This window comes from Epargyreus clarus, unplaced genomic scaffold, assembly GCF_041222505.1.
Source record: "Epargyreus clarus isolate Ecla_fem2 unplaced genomic scaffold, WU_Ecla_fem_2.2 ptg000017l, whole genome shotgun sequence".
In the NCBI taxonomy this organism is placed as follows: Eukaryota; Metazoa; Arthropoda; class Insecta; order Lepidoptera; family Hesperiidae; genus Epargyreus; species Epargyreus clarus.
The window spans coordinates 5218055-5241428 of NW_027332225.1; the positions used below are offsets into that span (position 1 = coordinate 5218055).

At 33.3% G+C, this 23374-nt stretch overlaps 2 protein-coding genes across 4 annotated transcripts in view; one reads left to right on the forward strand and one right to left on the reverse strand.

Annotated features, from left to right (window-relative positions):
- Positions 1 to 23374, reverse strand: part of LOC140748918 (protein unc-13 homolog B-like) — a 338912-nt gene that overhangs the window by 308340 nt on the left and 7198 nt on the right. The gene's annotated exons all lie outside the window — the stretch shown is intronic.
- Positions 9547 to 16930, forward strand: LOC140748921 (uncharacterized). Its single transcript, XM_073081882.1, has 5 exons — positions 9547 to 10142; positions 11972 to 12163; positions 13190 to 13334; positions 14643 to 14776; positions 16623 to 16930. Exons 1-5 carry the CDS (start codon positions 10086 to 10088, stop codon positions 16836 to 16838), a joined length of 744 nt encoding a protein of 247 aa, XP_072937983.1. The 5' UTR covers positions 9547 to 10085; the 3' UTR covers positions 16839 to 16930.

Genomic DNA, 23374 nt, shown 5'->3' on the forward strand with positions numbered 1-23374 from the left:
AAAGTAAGCGTTAAATGAAGGAATAGTGAGAAAATCCGACGAACCAAATAAATATTCTTTTGTGTCGTGAAGTGTAAAAACCATCGAGTATGGGATTCGGAAGCGGTCGGTGAGTACAACTTTTCGCCAATCCTTTGTTCCAACATTCCTCCTATATTTTTCAGTAATTTAAAATTAAATGTTATATTTGAGATCAAACCTTGCTCATGTAACAGTGTTTTAATAAAATAAGTCTGTATGAAATTATGATATTGTATTATCGAGATTTAATTCTTAGAATAAGACACAGAGTAGAAAATGTCAGAGAGTTTACGTTTTAAAATTTATTATCGCAATTTTTAATTGTTTAAAATAAATAATAAAAATTACTATCATATAAAACTCTATGATAATTGTAGAAGACTAATTTTAAAATATTCTTTACTCTTTTTGCAAATATTTCGTTTTTTTACTTTTATAAAACTTTTACAAAATTTTATTTTATTAATTGTGCTTCAATTGTGTGTTTTATTGTTTTATATATGTGTATGAAATTCAATTGTTAATCCAATTTCAATTCAAGTGAAGTTGCTACCTCTAAATAGTTTACTACTCTATCATTATGACTACGACTATCGAACAAATACCAAAAGAAATTTTAGATTTAATTCCGCTATATAATGGTGATAAAAGACAGTTAAACCTTTATTTGCGAAAGTGTCAATATGTGATTGATCGGTTTAAAGGAAATGCAGAACAAAATCTTTATGTTTTTAATGCTATAACGAGTAGACTAAGAGAGGATGCAGCTGCGCTTTTATCAGAACGCGAAGATATTGTTACATGGTCCGCGTTAAAAGAAGTGCTGATTCAACATTTTGGAGACCCGCGTAGTGAAGCGTGTATTAATATCGAATTAGAATCTTTAAAAATTAAATCTGGTGAAAGTTTTTTAGACTTTTCTAACAGAATTCAAGGTGTTCGTTCGTTATTAATGTCAAAAGTGAATACAATTAATGATCAGGAGTTAAAACGCGCTAAATTAGTTATTTACAACAATACGGCTTTGAATGTATTTTTATACAACCTTCCTGAAAATATGGTGCGTATCGTGAGGCTCAAATCGCCCACAACCCTAGAAGCAGCCTTAAGCATTGTCCTTGAAGAAGTTAATTTCTTAGAACAATATAATACACGTAATCGCATTCATGGTAGTAACCAAATTTTGGAATCCGGTTCAAGGTCATCGGTACGCTATCCAAATGGAAAACAACCGTTTTTACCTTTTCAGTATAAATTTAATTTTAGTAATCCCCAAGATGCACAAAAATGTCAAACGCCCTCCGCAGGTGGTGTGGCGTCCTACTGGCAGTGATGCCTGCGCTGGCACTTCATCTTCAAAACAGGTCACTGGACTATAATAAAGCTTGTAAGTCTCGAAGAAATTTACAACAGTTTTTATCACGTTTTTATCACTAACTACCAACAAATGTGTAAAATTATAGATTGGAACGCATCCTATTCTCAAGAATTAATAGATATGAAAATACATACAGAGTTTATACGTGATATTACTATAGAAAAATATAGACAACTTGTTCCGAATAAACGTTCTAAAAGAGGACTTATAAATCCATTGGGTTCTGTTATAAAGTTAATTACGGGTAATCTAGACCACGATGACGCAATAAGATATGAAAAACTTATTTCTGAGCTAAATCACAATCAAATCATTACTGAAAAAAAATTAACAATAGTCTCTAAAATGTTTGACAGCTTTATTAATGTGTCTGAAACAATAAATCAGAATACTGTAAATCTTCATAATCGCCTAGCAAAGATTGAATTGCTTTTGAAAGATTTAAGTACTAAGCAAAACGATTGGGTTTTCTTAACCTACCTTACAGGATTATTTTCAATGTTCACGAGTAGTTTTCATACTATCTTTGCTCGGCTAAGTGAAATTGAAACAGCATTAGCATTAAGTAAAATTTCAGTATTACATCAATCGATTGTTAATTCCACAGAATTATTGTATCATCTAAAGTTAATTTCTGACTATGGGAGTTTGGTATATCCACCAGTAGAGACAAATTTACTAAATATCGAGGAAACCATTTGTGTAAAATCCTTTATTAGAGATAACCAGATTACATTTATAATGGAAATCCCACTTACTGATAAGTCAAGATATAATTATTTTAAGATATATTCCTTACCAATTTTCCATGAATCTAAGAACAAAACCTTAGCTATAATTCCTAAATTTCCTTACCTTCTGGCGAAAGGGATAAAGTACTTACCGCTGATAAAACCTTGTCGTCCATTGTCTGCTGGCGATCACTATCTCTGCACTGCAGACAATCAAGCCTTATACAACGAACTTACCTGCGTCGAGCAGCTGATGAAATATGACAAAGATCATACACCCTGTGAACAGCGTGAAATACAAATTGAGGAAGTTAGAGTCCAGGAAGTCAACGCAGATAGCTGGCTCCTTTATAGTAGATTGAGAACGACCCTTACTAAGCAATGTGGTGAAGAGATCAGTAAACAGCTTGTATTTGGTACTTACCTGGTTACACTGGATGAACCCTGTGACCTACAAGTCCACGGAATTCACCTTCGTCATCGTATTTTTGTGGAAACTCAAGTTATAGAAAGGATTCCTGTTGTAGAGTTGTCTCAGTTGCACGTCAATATGACTCTACCCGAACGAAGTGTAATTAATATGAAAGGAATTAGTCTAGACGAAGTGAAATACATGGCCTTTTCATTAAAGCATAGTGAAGTGATAGAAAGTGTTTTAAATAAAAAGGTGGACATTAGCTTCAGTGACATTTTAGGATACGTAAGTTTAGGTTTAGTTATTTGCATTTTCCTTGTATCTTTGATTTATATAATTTGGCTAAAATCGCCGAAATGTTTAAAATGTAAGAAAAATTATCGGAATGATTCTAAACTCGAAGCCTCCGATAATTTTCCTCTTAAGGTCGGAGGAGTTATGGAAACTACAGAACCCTCTGCCTTAGATTAGCTATAATTACATATGTATAAGCCTATGGCGACAGCCTAGATAAGATTAGCCAAGTCAGCGGTCTGGGCCACCGCATGAGACCACCGTGTAACGTTGCAAAGTCAGCGGTCTGGGCCACCGGATGAGCCCACCATGTAATTTTGAACTTAGTCATTAAACCAGCCTCCAAATCGGCAGTACGTCTTTTATTCTAAAGATCCCAGTAAAAATCCTGAGATAGTTATAATTAAATACGGTTTGCACGCTCAAACCAAAAGTATCTTGTTTTAAAAGGTTATAAAACCATAAAAATAAACAAAGAATTTACTAAAACAACTATATATTTTTTCGTATTCTTCTTAGAATCTACTTTAATTCGACCGACTTGATCCACCATGTTGGAGCATCTGACATTTTATTTAAAAGTACGTCACTAATCCAACACAGATTGTCATCAGAACCAAGATATCTGACACTGACACCTGCATAACATATGAATTGTTACACTATTTTCGTATCTTTTAAGCATTTTTATAATATCAAGGAAACAAATTATTTTATTTTTTTTTCTATGAAATTCTGTAATTCAAATTAATCTATATGATAAAAACTTTGAAAAATCTTTACTTAGTGAATTAATTATCTAGTTCACCAAATTCAGGGAAATATAACAAATAACTACAAAACTACATGTATAATAAAGTTCCAGAAATCCGGAAGCAAATGTTACTGAAGTCAATTTTCGCGTATTGCCCGGATTCAAAGACGTAAGTTAGGTCAATGGAAATTGCATTGTATTAGAAATGTCCTTTAACTTTGAAATATTTTAATAAGCCCGTTTAAAATAAAGGTGCTTTGCATTTATTTCAACTGACCATGTCTTAAATAAAACAAATCAGTAAATGTTTTGTCTCTCCTCCGCTCACAAATACGAGTAAGACAGGTATATGCCGTAACACAATAAGACGTAATATATGTATAATATAAACCAATGTTGCTATGTAAGCGACATGTCGACAAAAAAAAGGCTATTTATATTATGGTCTTAGCGACACTAATAGATTTTACTTCCTTGAATTTTTCAACCAATACAAGCAAGGAAGCAGACAGACATCAACAGACAGAAGAGAATGATTTAATAAAAGATGCCATTTAAAACAAAGTCCAGCTAAATACCAGCTAAATTACTGAACTACAAAATAGTATCAGACAAATTACTAGCCTGGAAAAATTCGATTTATTTCATCAACAAACAGAACGAGAATGGCATATTATTTGCGAAATAATACACCCTTTGTGCTCAACTCAGGATATGCACGTGATTGTATCAGCCGGGTGCATTACACGCTCTCTCATCCGTATAATTCGGTACGCATGAGAGGAGTCCGATCGCACGACAGATGTTCCGACCTTTCATCTTTTTTTTATTTAAATTACTGCAAAGGTTATCAGAATTCGGTTCATTTTAAAATTGGTTGCCTTTTTAACCTACTCCAAAAAAGGAGGTTTTCAATTCGACTGTATTTTTACATATTATAATTTAAACATCAATGATACATGTATAAAATGAAGTTTTTATCCTTTATATTGGTTATAGTTAAATAACTTAATTATTGTCTAATTTTCTGGAAATTCGTCTGATTTTGGATGTTCAAAGGTGTTCCTCGTGAGTTGTCGTGTCGAGTGAGTATGTGTGTAAGCATATATATGACACTCACGTAAGTTTTAGTAATAAAATACGGTGAGTAATAAACTTTTAGTAAACACTATTTGAATACAAAAATACGAAAGCCTAAAAAAACATACATAGCTCTAAAGTATCATTTTGTACATTCTAGGTGCTATAAACACACCCAAATATATCCGACCCGAAGTAAATATGTTAATTCAACATTCAAATGTCTATTTAGATATGGATCGAACTGAGATCCCACTGCGACCAAAATTCTGTTCGGTGAAAACTATTTTAGCACGAATTTTCTAAGGCAATACTCACGTACTATTATTCACCTAGTAATGTTGAAATGTGTGATGTGTGTGTGTGTCTACAACCTGTGTGTATGTGTAGAACCTCATATGAGAAGAGAATAAAAGCAACGAAACATTCACATTTTTATATCCAGATTTTTGAACTAAGTACGAAAGAAAAAACCCTTGTCGCTAATTCTAACGTCATGTTGCTTCTTGCCTCAAATAAAAAAGAGTCAAAGCCTCGCTGAAAATTGTATTGAAGTGCAGTGCAAGTGCAACTTGTATGCACTGGTATGCCTAAGTTTTAAATAAGATTTCGTGTATCATTAGATTGCGAAGTTTTTAAAACATACATTTGAGAAGCTGCTTTAAAATGAACCTCATATGAATATTTTTGAACACAACAAAAATTGGCAAAATATTTTTTTGCACTTTGATGTTTTTTTTCTATATAAAGAATGTATGGTTGGATAATGATCTATGTTGTGTCTGAAAAGAACATCGATTCTTATCATTGTAAGTGACTGCAGAGCAGAAAACAATGTTTTGTAGAATCAGTTTTAAGCTTTTAAAATACAGCAAAATATACGCCCTGAAGAAGACGACGGGAAAACACAGGATTCAATGGAGTGACCACGTGGAGTGACGCCAATTAGGGGAAGCCTATATCCAGCGGGTCTTAAAATCTGGTGGCTAGATACTCTACCTCTCTGAATTTGCACAACTTGCACTTACCAGTATCATACATTTAATCTACCACATATTCACATGCATTAACTTGCTTACTTCTATTTAGTCTACCACATATAAGCTTGTTGTACAAACTTTAAGAAAATGGAATAAAGCTCCAAAACTATTCATGTTCGCGAGAGATATTTCCATTGCATGTGCTCCCGTCCGTAAAATTCCTTCCACATGAGATGGCCCAGCTTATTGAATGAATGTAATGCCTTTATTTCAAATAAAAGTTAAATTAAACCAAACTTGATGAGGCATTTTCAATCGAATATAATATGCTTCTAGAATACGCTTAAATAAGAGGAAGTATTTTCGACCTTTGCTATAACATGGGGGAATAATTTCTGTACTTTTAAAATTCATCTTAAGATACAAAAAAACACAACAACAATGTATAGAAAAAAGTATAATTATAAAGTTTTGATTAATATCTTCTCGACTACAGAGAATATTTTTTTTCGATCGTATGTATATGTCATTGTTTCTCATTATAAAAACAATAAACTCGACTGGCGAAACATACAGTCTATATTACCACAATTTAGAGAACTATAATGACACCTCGGATATTAATACATCAAGCTATTTGATCTGCAGGGAAAGAAATGAGAAAGACAGAATACATAACATATACTCGTACATACACAACTGCACACATGCAAACGCTCCAAAAACATTACCTTCCGCTGTCAGGTAAAAGAATACACTTGCACGAGCTAAAGAAATAAACATGCATGTACTATTGCTTCATCAAACAACTGACAAGTCGCTCGTCATCTATTCGATTAAGAGTTAGTGCCGTTTAATTTCCGTTCTCCAATTAATTTGATAGCCCTCTATGACGTGCATGTTTGTTAGGTAGTGAGAAAATATTGATCATACGCCTTTAAGTTTTATTGAGGTCAAATATAAAGGGATAGTACGCATTTTGCTAACTTAACGGCGATATGGTGACACTCTTTTTCTCTCTTAACGGCGATATGGTGACACTCTTTCAGGACAGTTTAGGTTGGTACTGTAGGCATATCTTTATTTATATATTTCTTATGTGCGTGTGTATGTCACTGAACTCCTCCTAAACGACTGGACTGATTTTGATGATATTTGTTGTATGTGTTCAAGGGGACTTGAGAATGGTTTAGATTCACAGTTTAGTCCGTGGGAAAAGGTTTTTTTAATTAATTTTTAATTCGTAAGTAGTCGTTGATTTTAGAATGTTTCACATTGGATTGCGGGCGAAGCCGCGGGCACCACTAGTTTAATATATTATCATGCTTAATCCTTTCTTGTGAAAATTGAATTTAGAAATATTTTCTAAAAACTCTGCGTACGTAGCGCTCGTGCACTTCTTATAACACACATATAATGTAACAAATACTTAGCTTATTCCGTAATGCTTTTCTTACAAATAGAAATAACGTATTTATTTACTAATCATGTTCACCATTTACCTTTATAAATATTTCCTATTATTAAAAATCATTTTTTCCAAAGTATTGCCTACCTATCATCATTATTTATCAATTTATTCACACTACACAGTTTCAAATTTCGATCCTTGATACGTAAATTGATTATTAAAAACGAGAGCCTAATCAAGAAACGAAAGATACGTTAACAGCATTTCCATTGGCATGTTGTCCACACATCGTTAATTGAACGATTGGCACGCCAACGTCGAATATTCACCTCGCATTCAACGCATACAGAATGCATTGGATTATTGCACACCTGTTCCGTTATTAAATTTCGACTGATGTGCGGTTTTTCGTCGCACGCTCCAATGTGTTGTTCAAATTATTTCGTTGCGATAAAATGGTGTGAATTGCAAATATTGGTTGTTAATTCGAAAACGGGTTTTGTTTTGTTTGTTGATTGTTACAATCTGATTGTTATTATGATAAATAATAACTTTATGACCCGTTTAAAATATATCTATTAGACTATTTAAACGCTTTCCAGAAAAGTTAATGTTTGATAACATTTGATTTAGTTTAAAATGTTATTATTATTTGTTACGCAGAAATTCAGATTAATACGAGTAGGATTTTTACCACGCTTACAACAATTCCAAAATGACTTAAGTATAATATGATATTTATTTGTAGACAGAGAAAACTAACTTTTAAGAAGAAAACGTAAGTGGACATTCATCATTCACGATCCAATTTCATATTAAATCATCAATTAATTTTAAAATACGTGATTACAAAAATACGTGATTTTAAAATGCGAGAAGCTTTTTTTTAAAAGTAAATCAACGCAATGTATTCTTACACCGGGACAATTTACGAAAATAACGGTTGTTTTGTTATAAAACCAAATGCAAATGAAGTTATAAATGTAATGGCTACAATTTGCATTTCTTAATTGCAAAATTACATTTAAATTCACGAAATGGATGTGGGAAGTCGGAACGGACGAGATTATTAGAAAAGATTAAAAATGTTATTTATACAAAACAAACGTAAGACCAAAATATATAGTACCATAACCATTTTAATAATACCACTTTTAAGATAAGTAATGAATATTTGAAACTGAACTACTTTTTTTACATATCTATTTGCGAATTAAGGTATCGATATACAACATTTGTTACATATCATTACCAGTGTGTAGTGTTTAGTCTTAGTGTGTAGTCTTAGTGTTTTAGGAATAACTTGGATTACAGTGTCAATAATACCTGAGATTTGTCACTACACAAAGAACAGTACATAAGGCTTAGTTACGCCAAAGGTGTTCTATGCAAAGGACATAAACTTGAAAAGAGTATAGCAGAAAAATGAACGTTCAAGTGTAAGTCTTGAAGAAAGAAAGATTTCTCTATAAAGAAAGACGTGTAAATAAGCTAAGACCGGCCAAATTTTGACCTGTTCAAAGCACATGAACATAAATATGCTAATGAATGTTCAGATAAAAAAGAAACGAAATTTGTTTGTATTTGTTAATTTTACAAAAGGTAGGGATTGTACAAACGCGGTTGGAACATTACAGATAATTTGCAAAGATACCCGCGCAATGCAATGGCAACAGTTTGCATTTCCTTGGAGCGAAAACAAAATTCCGTGTTATTTTCTGGAAATGGAATCATACTATAAACACAACGGAGTTAGGATTGTCGCGACTTGACCTTTTTGTGACTTTAGCGAAAATCAGTAAAAAGTAGGTACATTTTATTATTTTACCATTTAAATTACAAATCAAAGTCCACTTGAGTAATATTAAATGAACTTTGAATTTTATTGGTTTATTTATTTATTTATTTCATTGCTTTTTCATGCAAATACAAAAAATAGTATACTTCAAAAAAATTAATCGATACTTTTCATAATAATTAGTAGGTCAATAGTAGTTTAGTTAATCTTATGTCTACAAATATTTACATTGCATCTCTTTACAACCCCTAGCTCCATCTATGTTGAAGTTATAGAATGATCACGGAAAACTTGGCTCGACGTCACAACACACAGCCGCACAAAAGAGAATGGAGTTCAAGAGAAATGAAACAGATGGCGCTGTGTTGCAATAAGTGAAAAAGTACCTTCTGCTAAAAATTACTTTAGCGCAAAATTTACTGGCTGACTTTTTTTAATCCGACACTACAATAATTTATGTAGACTATACTTACAGGACAACACTCTTTACTGATAAAAGGTCTGTACAAGATGTAAGTACGTAAGACCAAAGTGGTTTACGGTTCGTAAAAATGCAATAGAAAACTGTTCCATTCAAATAACAAATAAATGACGCAGATATTTACCTTTCAAACCAAAACGGCATATAAATCACCAAACACAATCAGAGCCGAACAAACGGAGTCCAAATGGACCAATGAATCGACGTGACATCAGTATTTACTTTCTATTCAAGATTGAATGATTTCATCGAGCCACAATTTATCGGTAAACAATCTGCAGTGGCTGAACAAGTAATCGTGGTTCGTATAATCATAACAAACGACAATCAGGACCGGAAGACAAAACAAGAAGCAACTAGGAAACAATCAGTTGGCCAACGATTCCACACCAGTTAAGACCGATAACCCATTTTTAATTTCTAGACAAATTAATAAACCTAGTGAAATTTCACAAGTAAAATAAAACTTAAAATTACTCGCGTCAAACTTTTTGTAAGGATTGAAATTGAAGGCAATTTACATTTAAACGACTTCAATTCATAGAATTTTCAACGTCAATTCTAACGTTAAAATTTGTGCCTGAATTTTCAATAACATCTCAATAAAAATAATTCTTCGTTAAAATTTCAAAGTAAGAAATTTTATCGTGTAAATGGTTATTGGAATTTGTTTGTAAAGCATTTACAGAACAATTGTTAGTGTTATGTGTTAGTTGAAATGTGAAGTGTATAAACAGTTGCAATGAGTCGTGGTACGTTTGTTGTTCTGTGCGCTTTTTTCATTGTCGTCACATTACAGGTGAGTTATTTTTAAAATTTCTAAGCTAATTAATAATAATTTAATTTAGTAATAATTTAATAATAAAATGAATATAACTTTTTTAATATATGTGTATTTACTCAATACAGAGGGTGATGTTTTTCAATCGTTTGTACTTGGTCTCATTATTTGGTAGTCCCTGCAGCCCTAACGGCTCGATGAGTTTTATAATAATATTTGATGTGTTGCTGGATTGTCTAAATTATGTTGATGTAATAGACATTACTTCCCTTATGAGTTACTATTTGTTAAGCAATCAGGGTTTTTTGTTTTTTTTATAACTTCTTGTTATTTCGAATGTATGTATTATTAAGACGTATTGTATTATTTAATCTTTAATAGGTCTGTATTAATAAGGAACAGGTTAAGCAGAAGCGACACGGGGAGTGGACACAAATGTTCTTTATTTACACTTTTACCTATACAAAATACTGAAGCGGTACAAAACACTACTAATTCATCATTATGCCCTGCGCGTTTAGTTAAAAGCCCACAGCATTTATTAACCATGTTCATATTAATTTAGATAACTGATTTGACATGTGTAGGCACAATTTTATGTCTTTAACATCAAAAATTGAAAAACAATCTACACAGCATCCACGCCTCATCCGCGCCTGTCATCTTCTCTATCTCCTACGCCGTAGTCACGTATTCTATGTTCTATGTCCTCTACGCCTACACTCATAAAATTTATAGTATCTTCGCATATTTTATACTTTTATTTGGAAAAGTTGTGTTTTCAAGCATTGACGCATAGTTTAATGAAATGACGAATGAATTTTTAGAGAGTTTTCTTATCTGAAAACTCTCTAAAAATTCAATACCTAAAAGTCATTATCAAATGTTCTTAATATTTACATATGTGATGGCGGTATCTTACACACACATACACAACTTTATATCAAATTCCTTCCTACCAATTATGTCATATGATTTTCCTACAGTACAGATATTTTTGCCCGGAGATAGATAACACATGAATATCAAATATCACATTATCGTTTAACAAGCAAAGAAATTACAAGAAACATTCTACCAATGTATCACAAACAATACAATAATAAAAACAAACAATAAAACAATGAGAAAGACGTAAACAGTGAGCAGCCTTGCCGCCAATAAACGATCTCTACCAGACAAGATGTAAAGGCAGTCTTACTTTCGCTACAGGCAAAATAAAAGGATATTATACATTGTCTTAACACCTATTGTACTTTATTTAGCAAATAAAAGTTAGGTTAGGTTGTTATTATTTGTACATGTAGCCCCGGGACTAGAATAGGGCTACGGTATCCCCTGCCAGTCGTAAAAGGCGACTAAAAGGGGGCTTCCGGGATTGTGGGCGGCAAGAGTGGGAGCTCGAACCGTCAACAAGCAACCCCGGGAAGGACGGCGGTGTGTGTGGCCGCTTCCACGTCATCGGGATACCTTTTGAAGGTTTCACCCTCGTAAAAAAAGGCTATTATTATAAAGGCTATTCATAACGCTGATATTATATATACAAAAGTTTGTATGTTACGTTTTCCTGACTAAGCCACTGAGCCAATCCTGATGAAATTTAATATGGAGTTAGTTTAAGCCCTAGCGAAGAACATAGATATTTTTTGAAGTAGCTTCTGTATGAAGTCATTTTCAGTGAAGAAATATGAAATGTTCAAGTTATTAATAAAGTCAATTTAGGTGTAAATATGAAAAGTCAATTAATTATCGTCTTTACAGAATCGACCCCAAAACATAGGCTTATAAACTAAGCCAATAAAGTCATGAATAAGACTAATACTAAAGATATCACATACTTTTTTCAGACGACAGACTTCCAGGATAACCTAATAAATGGGTACCGGGCGCTGATTGCGGACATTCAGGTCCGGACGCAGAAGTCCCACGAAGACATGGACACCCTGGTGTCCCAAATTAAACTGCTCATGAAGAACGAAGCCGACAAGGCGATCAACTACATGACGATTTACCTTGAACAGATATCGCTTTACTTTCAGGTATTGTTATCTTTTATAACAAGTATTGTTTTGGTATTTTTACACAAAATTGTTCAAACTTCTGAGTCAATGACGTACCTACCACTTATTCGACTATTTCTTTAGAATGCTAGCAATATGTAACTATATTTAAATTTAAAAGCGGGAGGTAAGTACATAGTAAATGCAGCTTTTAAACAAAAATAGAGGGAAATAAAAGAGTATGTTTTACAGTTAAGTCACACATGATGATGAGACAGAGAAGTCACTATGATTATCTCTGCTAGTAGTATTAATATTGTAATTTAAAAGTGTTAAAATTATAAATCAATTATAATCTTAATTCAAACTAAGGCATATATTTATACTAAAGGATATTTTTAGAGATGGAAACTAAACAAAAATAATATTTACATTTCTGCATAAATACAGGTCTTAATTGAGCAAAAATCGTGTTTACAATTCAAAATAATTTCCAACTGAAAACAGCAACGCATAACAAAATTTAATTAAACGACGACAACCAATTACTATTAGCACTGAATTAATGTGGGTGTTTTTGGTAATTTCGAAAATTTAATACTAAAACAAGTCGTTAGCGCAAATTAAGTTTACAATAATACCATTATTTTCAATTTAGTAAAATTATAGAATTTGCGTTTTATATTATGCCAAAATGTTTACTAAACTATAATTTGTTATAAACATTATTTGGCGTTCAAAATTATATTTCTCAAATTAAAAACATTAAATCAATTACTGACTTCTTTAATTCGATGAAAAAAATATATAAAACGCACATGTACAGAAACAAATAGGCATTTCAAGAGTAATCTGTACTCATAAAACGAAAAAGAAAAAAAATACAATGTTAATATAATAATATTGGTACTATTACTATTGCTTATTAATAAAAAGCTCTTAATAGATATAATATAATATCCATAAGATTAATAACCAGCTATCAGAGAAACCATCATTTATAACATCTAAATTTTTAGTCCATTGAGCTTACGTTCACAATCTAAACTTCTTAAAATATTGAAGGTAATAATTCACGACCGGAAGCCGCGCAACGGGACGTACTGCAAGGAAAGTATCGTTAAGCTTCTCGGGGAAAATCTACAGTTGGCGGACGAAAACGTTACCCTTTGCTTAGCCCTGGGTTACCAACGAGTGCAGAGATTGCCAGGTACAAAATATATATTTATTTAATTCTTACCTTAATAGCAGAGCTCAACATTACTTAACAGCTGTGCTTAACACTGCTGTTATTAGACAGAAATAGGTGAGACAGTAGTGTTTCCGAAACCGATCCACAAAGAGTTCTACCACTTTAAAGTACGATGAAATTGAATAATAAAAAGTTAACGTAATCTGTATACCTATTTGAAATTAAATAGTCTAAAATAGTAACCATCTATATCCTACAAATTACGTGTAATTTAGTCAGACACATAAATAATGAATATAAATCGCTTTTCTGGGTTTGATTCGTAGCCCCACGGCTATGTTCTACAAAAACGTAAATCTCTATAACATTACTAACATCCTTAGAAATGTAAGACATCTTTTTGTGATATTCGATTTCTATTTCGACAAAACAGTCCTATTTCTTTCACGTCGGCACCAATCACTACCCCATTGATCGGGAAGGGCGTCTCTAACAAATTCAACTTGTTTACATTGAAATTAGGTAATTTACGGACATCCGCTGGCTTCATTGTTAACCTACAGACCGACTTCATTTTATTTTGGGCCCGTTTTCCTTGTTTACCCACCGGTGTCTCCATTACAATACATGTATTTTCAAAACAATGTCTTGTTTATACAATAATAGAATCGTCCTGTTCTTGACATGCATTCATTCGTCTTGCAGGGCTTTTAAACAAAAACGTATTTTTGAAATTGAAATTCAGGTTTGGTCTAAAAATAATAAAAAATGGTATATTGTTTAGGTGAATGATTTTTCGTCCATATAGCTACTTAGAAAAAGACAATAGTTTACGTAATATTTCTGTTATTTACTGTTAACAGACTTAAAAAGGAGAAGATTCCTATTTCAATACTTTTTGTGACATACTATTCATTATTGTTTTATTAGTTGTTACTTAATAAAAGCATTGTTTAAAATACAATATAAGTCATGATTTAAACTAAGTTTTCGTCTATTTCACGTAAGTTCCGTAAGGTGAGTACACAAACACCCAGACCCAGATATCTAAATTCATTAACTAATATATTTTTCTTGTCGGGAATCCAACGTGGGACACTTTGCACGTCGAACCGATCTGGTGACCGCTCCGCCACGTAGGTTTACGACCGTTTTTATGTATTCGAAAACAGTACTTTCGATTTCCAAGCCACGATTCAAAGCTAAACTTTCGTTTCACTTTAGGACTAAACAATACTTACACCCGTAAATATTACAAAAACCAAGATTTACGACAAGTATCCGAAACGCGTACATGATAAAACAAAAGTTGTTCACACGTTACAGAGAAGTTGCAAGTACACTTCGAGACCCTGGAGAACCTGAAGAAGTACTCCGCGTCCAAGTTGTTCGAGTGCCAGAAGCAACAGCAGGTCGGGGGGAACTGCTCCCACGAGAGCCAAGACCTTGAACGGACTGTTGTATGTATTACCTGTTGTATTACAATTTGTTTCTTATGAGTGACTGACTGATTCGTAATTGACATCTACCACAGATGCATAAATAAACAGATTAGTGCCTTTTTCTCTTTTGTTTTTAACCGTTGTTTTTCTGTTAGGTAATATGATATTAAGGGTGTGATGAATCAAAAGCCCGTTTAAAGTTTGCATTAAAGTTAAATATAGCAATAACTTTGACGGTAGCGATGGCTTATAACCAATCTATGTTGCACCAATTTATTTGTCATTAATGTGATTTGTATCGCTGTCACCGCAATTTTTAGTCGACGTTGACAGATACCTATAACCATAACTTTAACCGATCGAAATTGAGTGGTCAGTGTTAAATGTTAGTTATGACGTAATTACAACCTTAACTAGAATGGTGCAATTAATATTTTCTAACCATGTATTTGGCGGTTAGTTAGGCTTTTGTAAACGTTACAGTTATATGATGCGACCCATCCTAAGTAAAATCAAGACAATGGATCCTTTTGTGATTGACAGTTAACCACAACTAAAAGCTGGCGTGCTTCAATATATATTTATATATATTATAAAAAAGTCGTAGTATAAGTATAAGTATATATTTTAACAAAGTCGATTGACTAACTAATTTACAAACTTGTAACTTAGATTAATATATTCTGGACATAGCAAATTATCATAAGTGCTTTAATAACATGATATTCAGTAAAATACGATAGAATAAATATTGATATACTTCCTCATTATCTCAAACAACGATATTCTGTTACTACTTTTAGGCAAAATATCAATCGGAAATATAATATGTGTACAATGTTACATAGAGACTTTTCTTATTTATTCAGTTACTAGTGGTGCCCGCGGCTTCGCCCGCATTATAAAGAAATAATATGACATACATAAAACGGAAAATTTGTACTTACATTGGAATGACAGTGGTGCCATCTGTCGAAAATTGGTCTTACCAACTCCCAAACCCTCCCAAAAGAAGTACCTATAACTTCAATAACGGTTTTTTTAAAGAAACTTTCTTTACTTACGTACTCTAATGGGGTTGATTGTTGTAGCTAAAAATTCTGAAACAGGTGTGTAAATAAAAAGGCCGTTTATTACAGTCTTAAGGGTTGATCTTAAAAAACAAACAGCGTCTCAGATGCTTCATTATGTCTTATGATAATTTTCTTAGTGCTTCAAATTAACGGATTTTAAAATAAAATTCCATCCCCTATTTAACCAACTTAAGGGTTGATTTTCCAAATATCGTAAAATAGATATTTAATTACTTTCTATCGAAATCCCAAATATCAATTTTCATATAGTTTTGTATCAAAACTGGGGGACTTTAATACAAACTTTCAACCCTTATTTATTCACGGAAACGCGGTCGAACAGGATAAAAAGTATCCTATGTCCGTTTCCTGGTTCTAAGCTACCTCTCCACCAATTTTCAGTCAAATTGGTTCAGCCGTTCTTGAGTTATAAGATGACTTCACGAAAACGCGGTCGAATGGGATAAAAAGTATCCTATGTCCTTTTCCTGCTTCTAAGTTACCTCTCCATCAATTTTCAGCCAAATCGGTTCAGCCGTTCTTGAGTTATAAAATTACTTCACGGAAACGCGGTCGAACGGGATAAAAAGTATCCTATGTCCTTCTCCTGGCTCTAAACTACCTCCCTGCCAATTTTTAGCTAAATCTGTTCAGCCGTTCTTGAGTTATAAGTGGAGTAACTAACACGACTTTCCTTTATATATATAGATATAGCTATTATATTGTATTATTATATTTTTATTGTGTTGTTATTATATTGTATTGTATTTGTCGTTATTGTATTGTTTCAGTTTCTGTATGAGACGTCACCGTTTCCGGTAGTGATGGCGGAAATCGCGATCCACGGGTTCAAGGAAGTGTCGGATTTGAGTGTATGCCTCAAAGACATCATATCTAGAATGATGACGCATTCTGTTAAAGTCATCGGAGACTTCAACAGATGTATTCACAACATCGAGATGCCGAAACTAAAGTATTTACTAAAATTCATGAAAAAATATGCTTGATCTAAATTTAACTACTTCAGTTTGTCAATGTGACGTAGTAAATTGGTATTTGTGTAATAATTAATTTGAGATTAAGAATATATTTTAACACTAACTCAGTCTTTCTTTTTTGATGTCTCGTCAAGATTTTTAAATGAGTATTTTGAATAAAAATATAAAAATTGGTATTAAGTTCCATCTGAATTTAAATGCATCCCTGCACGCCACCAACTTTCTCTTTCGCTTATTAAAACTATGTTAATGAGCTAGTCCACGAATTTTAAAATTATCACATTTCAATGCGTTGAAATGAAGTTGTTTTCAAGCGATGAATAAATATATCGTAATTGTTATAATTTTAGTATTCGAGGTTCGAATAACCACATACTAGCTACATACGATGAATTGCCTTATTATTTTCAAACTGTGAGTCAATAAAATGATTATTAAAAACAACGATTTCATAGTAAGAGATGTAAATAGCATAATTTTATTTTATGTCAGTTTATATTTAAGAAAAACACAAATTCTGACTCTACGAAACACGCTTCAGGCCAAAAAAAATCCAGCCGTACCTACATTTATTTCAGTGCGACGTTATAATATATTTCATGCGACTGAAAAAATATCTGCATTTCCGTCACGCGCTCTCATTTCCGATGTAAATGGGTTATTTAAATAAAAGAGTAGCTGCTGAAAATTTATGAAATATTCGCACAAGTCGATGCATACTTCCTTATGCATTGCTCTCGATAGAAAATACTGCATTTGCATTTTTCTAATTTACTAGCTGTTTAGCTTTTAATAAAAGAAATGTCACTGCGCTTTTATTATGGAAAACAGACGTATACCTCGATAAAACAAATGTCTTTATAGCACTCTGTGACCTAAACCCGCATTTTAGCTACGCATTTCTGTGTCCAAAGTAGCCGATTTTTACACCGTACGAATATTAATACACTACCCTCACAGTTGTAAAAAAATAAACATAGCTATGAACGTTTCATACTTTTAAATGCCATTTAAAAATTAAAAGTGAGTAATGAGTATTTTTTCTAAAGCTATAATTATTTTAATATTTTATTTTGGACGTATTTATAAATGTTTTTGCAATTGTGTACATACTAAGCAATAGCATCACTATAAGACTAACTATTGGGCTTTATCGAATTTTATTGTTTGTTTTGACTGTGTATTTTCGCTACACACCATAGTAGGAGATATTTAAATTAGGAATCATTATCAAAATTAGCCATAATACTACTCCAGTAGAATCTCGACTAAGCGACCTATTTGTTGTCGTATTTGTGGCATTCGGATTATCGGAAACTTGGATAATTGAGTTTATAAAGAAAAGCTATTTAAACCGATTTAGGAAGGTGATGTTTTTCGACTATATGTTTGTTACGTATGTATTTTTCATTCTTTGCCAAACTCAAACGACTTCATTAATTTTGATACATGATGTGTCGTTGGATTCGTCTTAATTGTGGCGATAACATAGGTTATATTTTTAGCAATCGGGTTTTTGTTTTTTATAGTAACTATTTTGTTGCGATTTGGCGACTTTCCGGAATTTAAATGTACATGTCACACAAAATATGGCTGATCTGTAAGAGTTATTACAAAGTTACTTGTTCACGTTTGACAATCCGAATAATCGTGAATATTTATAACTGAGGTCCGGATAATCGATTTTCTACTGTATCACTAGTATTAGTTATGTATTAGTACATTATGTGATTGCTTATCATATGTTTCTTTAATACGTTTAGGTGGAGTTCCCATTATAAGTCATTGGTCTAGACGCCTGTATGTAGCCTAAATGGCTTGATAGATTTCGACGTACGTGTGGTGTTAGATTTGTCTTTATCACAAGAGCAGAATAATTACTAAATTTTCTAAAATTCAATGGTTTTGGTTGTGTCACATTTTTATTGCTTTTTAGTTCATAATTTTTAGTTTCAATCATTTATAAGTTTCAAAATAATTATCATATTTCTTCACAAGTATAAGCAGGTTTATGTCACACGAGCTATAAAATAGTATACGATACTTGTGACAAAAGTAGCCTATTATCTGCACGGCGTTTAGCACCCTCGCTGCGCTCGGGCGCTAACTTCACACCGTGCAAAAATATGCTACTTTGGCCACGCGTATCGTAATGTACTATTTTTCTATACTTATTTTACAGAATGAGACCTCCGACAAAGAAAGTTCATGTGCCGTCAACCTTTAATATTATAGGTATTTACTATACAATAATATATATTACCGAGAACTTAGAAAAATGCCATCGCTTCTCAAGCGGGAAATTGCTTCCCAAAAAATATAATATGATATTCCAGTACTCCTAAAGATATAAATTTCATGTTCCACTGAAGTCCTATTCTATCAACTTATAATAACTACACCTAAGTAGTTGAATATAATAAAACCTTAAGAAGGTTTTTACCTACATGAAGGGACTTTTTTACCACGCGGGTTTGTGACCGTGCACCGTATGTGTACTTACGCCCCATTGCTTCATACTTTACCTGTAAAGAACGCAAGTTGGGAAACGATTACTGCAAGTTATTTAAGGACATAGATCTGCATGACCGGAAACAGGCCCTTATAGTTGGGGAGCCCAAGAGGAGATTTGCAAGTATCTCGAGCGCGTCAGACTAAGATATGACCTTACACCCTGTAGAGTATCCTAAACCATAAATGAACTTTCTATGTCGGGGGGTTTGCACAGTCAAAAAAAGCGATCACTGGACATGCTCGAGCGCGGTCGATTATCTTTTTAATATAAAGGAAATAATGCTAGAAAACGGGAAACAACATAATCTGCCGATTACCACAGTTCGAAGTAGTGCAAAAATTTATCTGATAGTGTCACTTATTAGCATGAATCCCTGGAAAATAATGATGTATCACAAACTAAAGGAAAAGGCTAATTTTTAGGAAAATACATTATTCTTCATACATTCTCATACTATTTTTTTTTCAAATCGTCAGAATAAGAAAACATCCAGCTAAATCGAAAAATATAACCTTTTCTTTATTCTAACGTCTAATCTACACAATCGTATAGGTCCCAATGACCCTCGAGTTTCTACACATTTAGCACCATGGGCTCCCTACCATTAAATCTACCGGTAGTAAATAAATTCTTCATTGAGTAATTATGACCTCTTTGCCGCGTGATAACGACCCTTATAACTAACGCCAAGGAATAAAGAAAATTTTTGGTTTTTGCGAAAATTGATATCTTTTTAATAGATAAATTTGTATGAGTTAGCCACAATGACACTATCATTAGACAACCGTTACAAACATTGACGTAAATAAGGATAGACTTTTACCACACATTTAACGATGGTAAATGACGTCAGTACAACCAATTAACTTTGAATTGCTTCGATCTGATTCCCTAGATCCATGTACTTATAACATTGTCATGTTTGCGTTGTGTCATTTATTTTATTACGAATATTATTCTCTAGTAGAACACAACATTTAATCTACACTAATATTATAAAGAGGAAAATTTTGTTTGTTTGTTTGGTTGTAATGAATAGGCTCAAAAACTACTGGACCGATTTTAAAAATTCTTTCACCATTCGAAAGCTACATTATCTACGAGTAACATAGGCTATATTTTATATACAATATATATGATAAATAGATTTTGAGGCGGTACAGAGTTTGCCGGGTCAGCTAGTAGTCTATAAAATTATATAGTTTATAAAATTTTGCTATTTATTTGATGCAATAAGTCACCAGCTGCTTGAAATTTCATTGTTGTTTTTGGTTCACTTTTAAATTGTAGAAAAGTCGAGCACAAATAAATAGAATTTAAATATTTAAGTACATTAGTATAACATATAATTTTATGATCATTTACAAATCTTGGGTTTACAGATATTACGTATTTTGTTAAAAAAATCTTTATCAAAACATGAGCATAGGACATGTTCACATTAATCGCCTTCACTATCACTTAAACAGCAATAGACAATAAAAAGTTAACGACCAACTATTATTATAGCTGGAAGTATGATGAATAGAATCTTTATAAATGTGACTGAAGTATTCGATACGACAGATAAATCCATAAAACAGTTTAACCACGATCAGAGAAAAAATCGTATCAACACTTACGTAGTAACTATTTATTAATCTGTGTTTACACTTGGTTTAAAACGTTTTTTTGTTATGATTTTAGACTAAAATTATCGCGGAAATGCGACAATTTAATATTTATCGGGTACTCACAATGCGCGCATTTAATTTATTTTTGCGCCAATTAAATAAAACCGCGTATCGTTACATATTAAAATATTTTTTGTTATGTTCAATATTTAGTCCTTGCTAGTATGTTGTATGTATGTTGCTATGTAGCCACAAGATTTTATCGGAACGATAATTTTTCAGTGCCGAATAGTGTGCACTAACGCTTAAGTACTGGCGCCAAGCTTTCAACATTACATAAATATTGAGTGATATAGCTATTCAACATAGACATTTAACCGTGTTTTGATAGCAATATTAGTTTATATCTGATATGTGGATCATAACGCATTAAATACGCTTCTTTTATCAAGCTTTCATACTTTAATTGCGTACTTAGCTTCACGATCATTCAATGCCAATCAAAGATAAAATGTTGCAAAAAGTATATGCATCCGCTATTACTCAACAGCTTAACTTTTCTGTGAACTCCATTTATTAAGTTTCCTTATAATTTGTACGTATTACTTTGACAAATATCGTAAAGAAATTACCGAAACCACTTACCAACATAATGACAACGTCGCTCGAACATGGTTGGTACTTTAAAAGCCTACTGAACCTCAGTGTCCGCTGAGCCATAGTGAGAGGTCCCACGGGACGGGACACATGGATGAGCGGAGAGGGCGGAGGATGCGGCGGCGGAGTCGACGACGTCGGGACATACCTCCGAACTGTCTCTAGCGGCACCGTTCGAGCTACCAACGAATCACTGCCCACCGAAGTAGCACTACCACTGAACATGTTCATCAGATCACCGATAGAACCGCCGCCACTAGAACCATTACACCGAAGTTTGTCCAAGTCCGTCAAACTTGAACCGCGGCGGACTCTCAAGCGGGATCCCGCGACGTTTGACCGACTCGCGTACGCTGGATCGCATCGCACATCAGCCTCGCTGGCCGCCTGACCCTTGCGTCTTCCGACCATTTTTACCGATCATGAAACAATTGTATCAATTGCCAACACACAGCAACGTTCGTTGTTCAACTGAACGATAACACCTGAAGTGTAAATTTGCATACAAATGGCTAATAGATGCGCGCGCGACGCAATCATTAGGGCCACGGCCGCCCGCAGGATACCGATATCGCGTCCTCGTATGTTTCCGCCGTCGCTTGCACAACGTTCGAAGCTTAATCTTTTTCGAGTTACCGTTGTGTATTTATTATTTTTTATACGTACGATCAGGTGTGCGTGCGATACAGAGTCTGTTTGCGAACTGAGTAGAGTGCGTGGCTCGTGTGCGTAGTTAGAACAACTCAGTTGAACTAATGAGGTGATCGGGTTCAAAGGCGTCATGGGACTCCGCGGGTGGCACCACTTAACGAATAGAAGCCGACCCCAGGACGTTGGATATAGAGGATAATTTCTTATAAAAGTCTTATCATGCGAATATGCCATTTATTGATGTTATCTGAATACAGTGATTGATTCTATTTAATCATAGAAACTTTGTGAACTCCGGCAGACCGTGTAGCGATCGATTAGCGTTCATATTAAAGGACATCGAATAAGTCAAAAACTAATCGGGTTATTTGGAAATATATTTGAGTTTCACAGCGAATATTAAGTTTTCAACTAGACTCAATTAATTGCTAAAAGTTATTAAATCAGTTCAACAAAAGTCATATAGTCATTAACATAAATATGAACACATTATTTTCTTACCAATTCTAAACCTTAGTACCTACTACGAGATCTCACGATGCGATATATTTAAGAAATATTAGAGGCTACAACCTAAAAACTTCATCAGTTAATTTAACTCAAGCATTAAAACGAATTAATACCCAACCAGTAAGTACAACAAGCTTCTTTCATTTCAACAAAAGATCGTGGTTACTCGCTGAAACAATTTAAATAATGGGCGAACTAGCCCGAGCGAAGCAATTACGTCCGAACTCGAAAGTGCGGCTTCAATAGCTGTTTTAAACTGTTCGGTAAGTATATGAACGTATTATATTAACGTGTAATCTATATGAGTGTAGTCACGAACTAAAATGTAAGTAAAAAGTTTGATCCTGAATGTCGCCTGCCTTCATCTGAGAAAACATGAGAATAAACATTTAGATCTCACTTTTTCTAATATCTTCATTTATAGGATATGTTTATCACTATTTAACTTTAACCGCAGGCGACCACTAGTTCTTATTAATTTAATTAATAAGAACTAGTGGTCGCCTGAGGGTCGAAATTGGACCAAAATTATGTAAAAATTATTATCAGAAATAAACAACAGAACAACCATAAGCAAAACAGTATATGTGTAATCTAAG

Bases quoted from the DNA above. Each gene is read 5' to 3' on its own strand.
- LOC140748921 (XM_073081882.1), top strand. From the start codon at position 10,086: ATGAGTCGTGGTACGTTTGTTGTTCTGTGCGCTTTTTTCATTGTCGTC. The intron at 10,143-11,971 runs GTGAGTTATTTT...TACTTTTTTCAG, and splicing joins TCATTGTCGTCACATTACAG to ACGACAGACTTCCAGGATAA. The intron at 12,164-13,189 runs GTATTGTTATCT...AAAATATTGAAG, and splicing joins AGATATCGCTTTACTTTCAG to GTAATAATTCACGACCGGAA.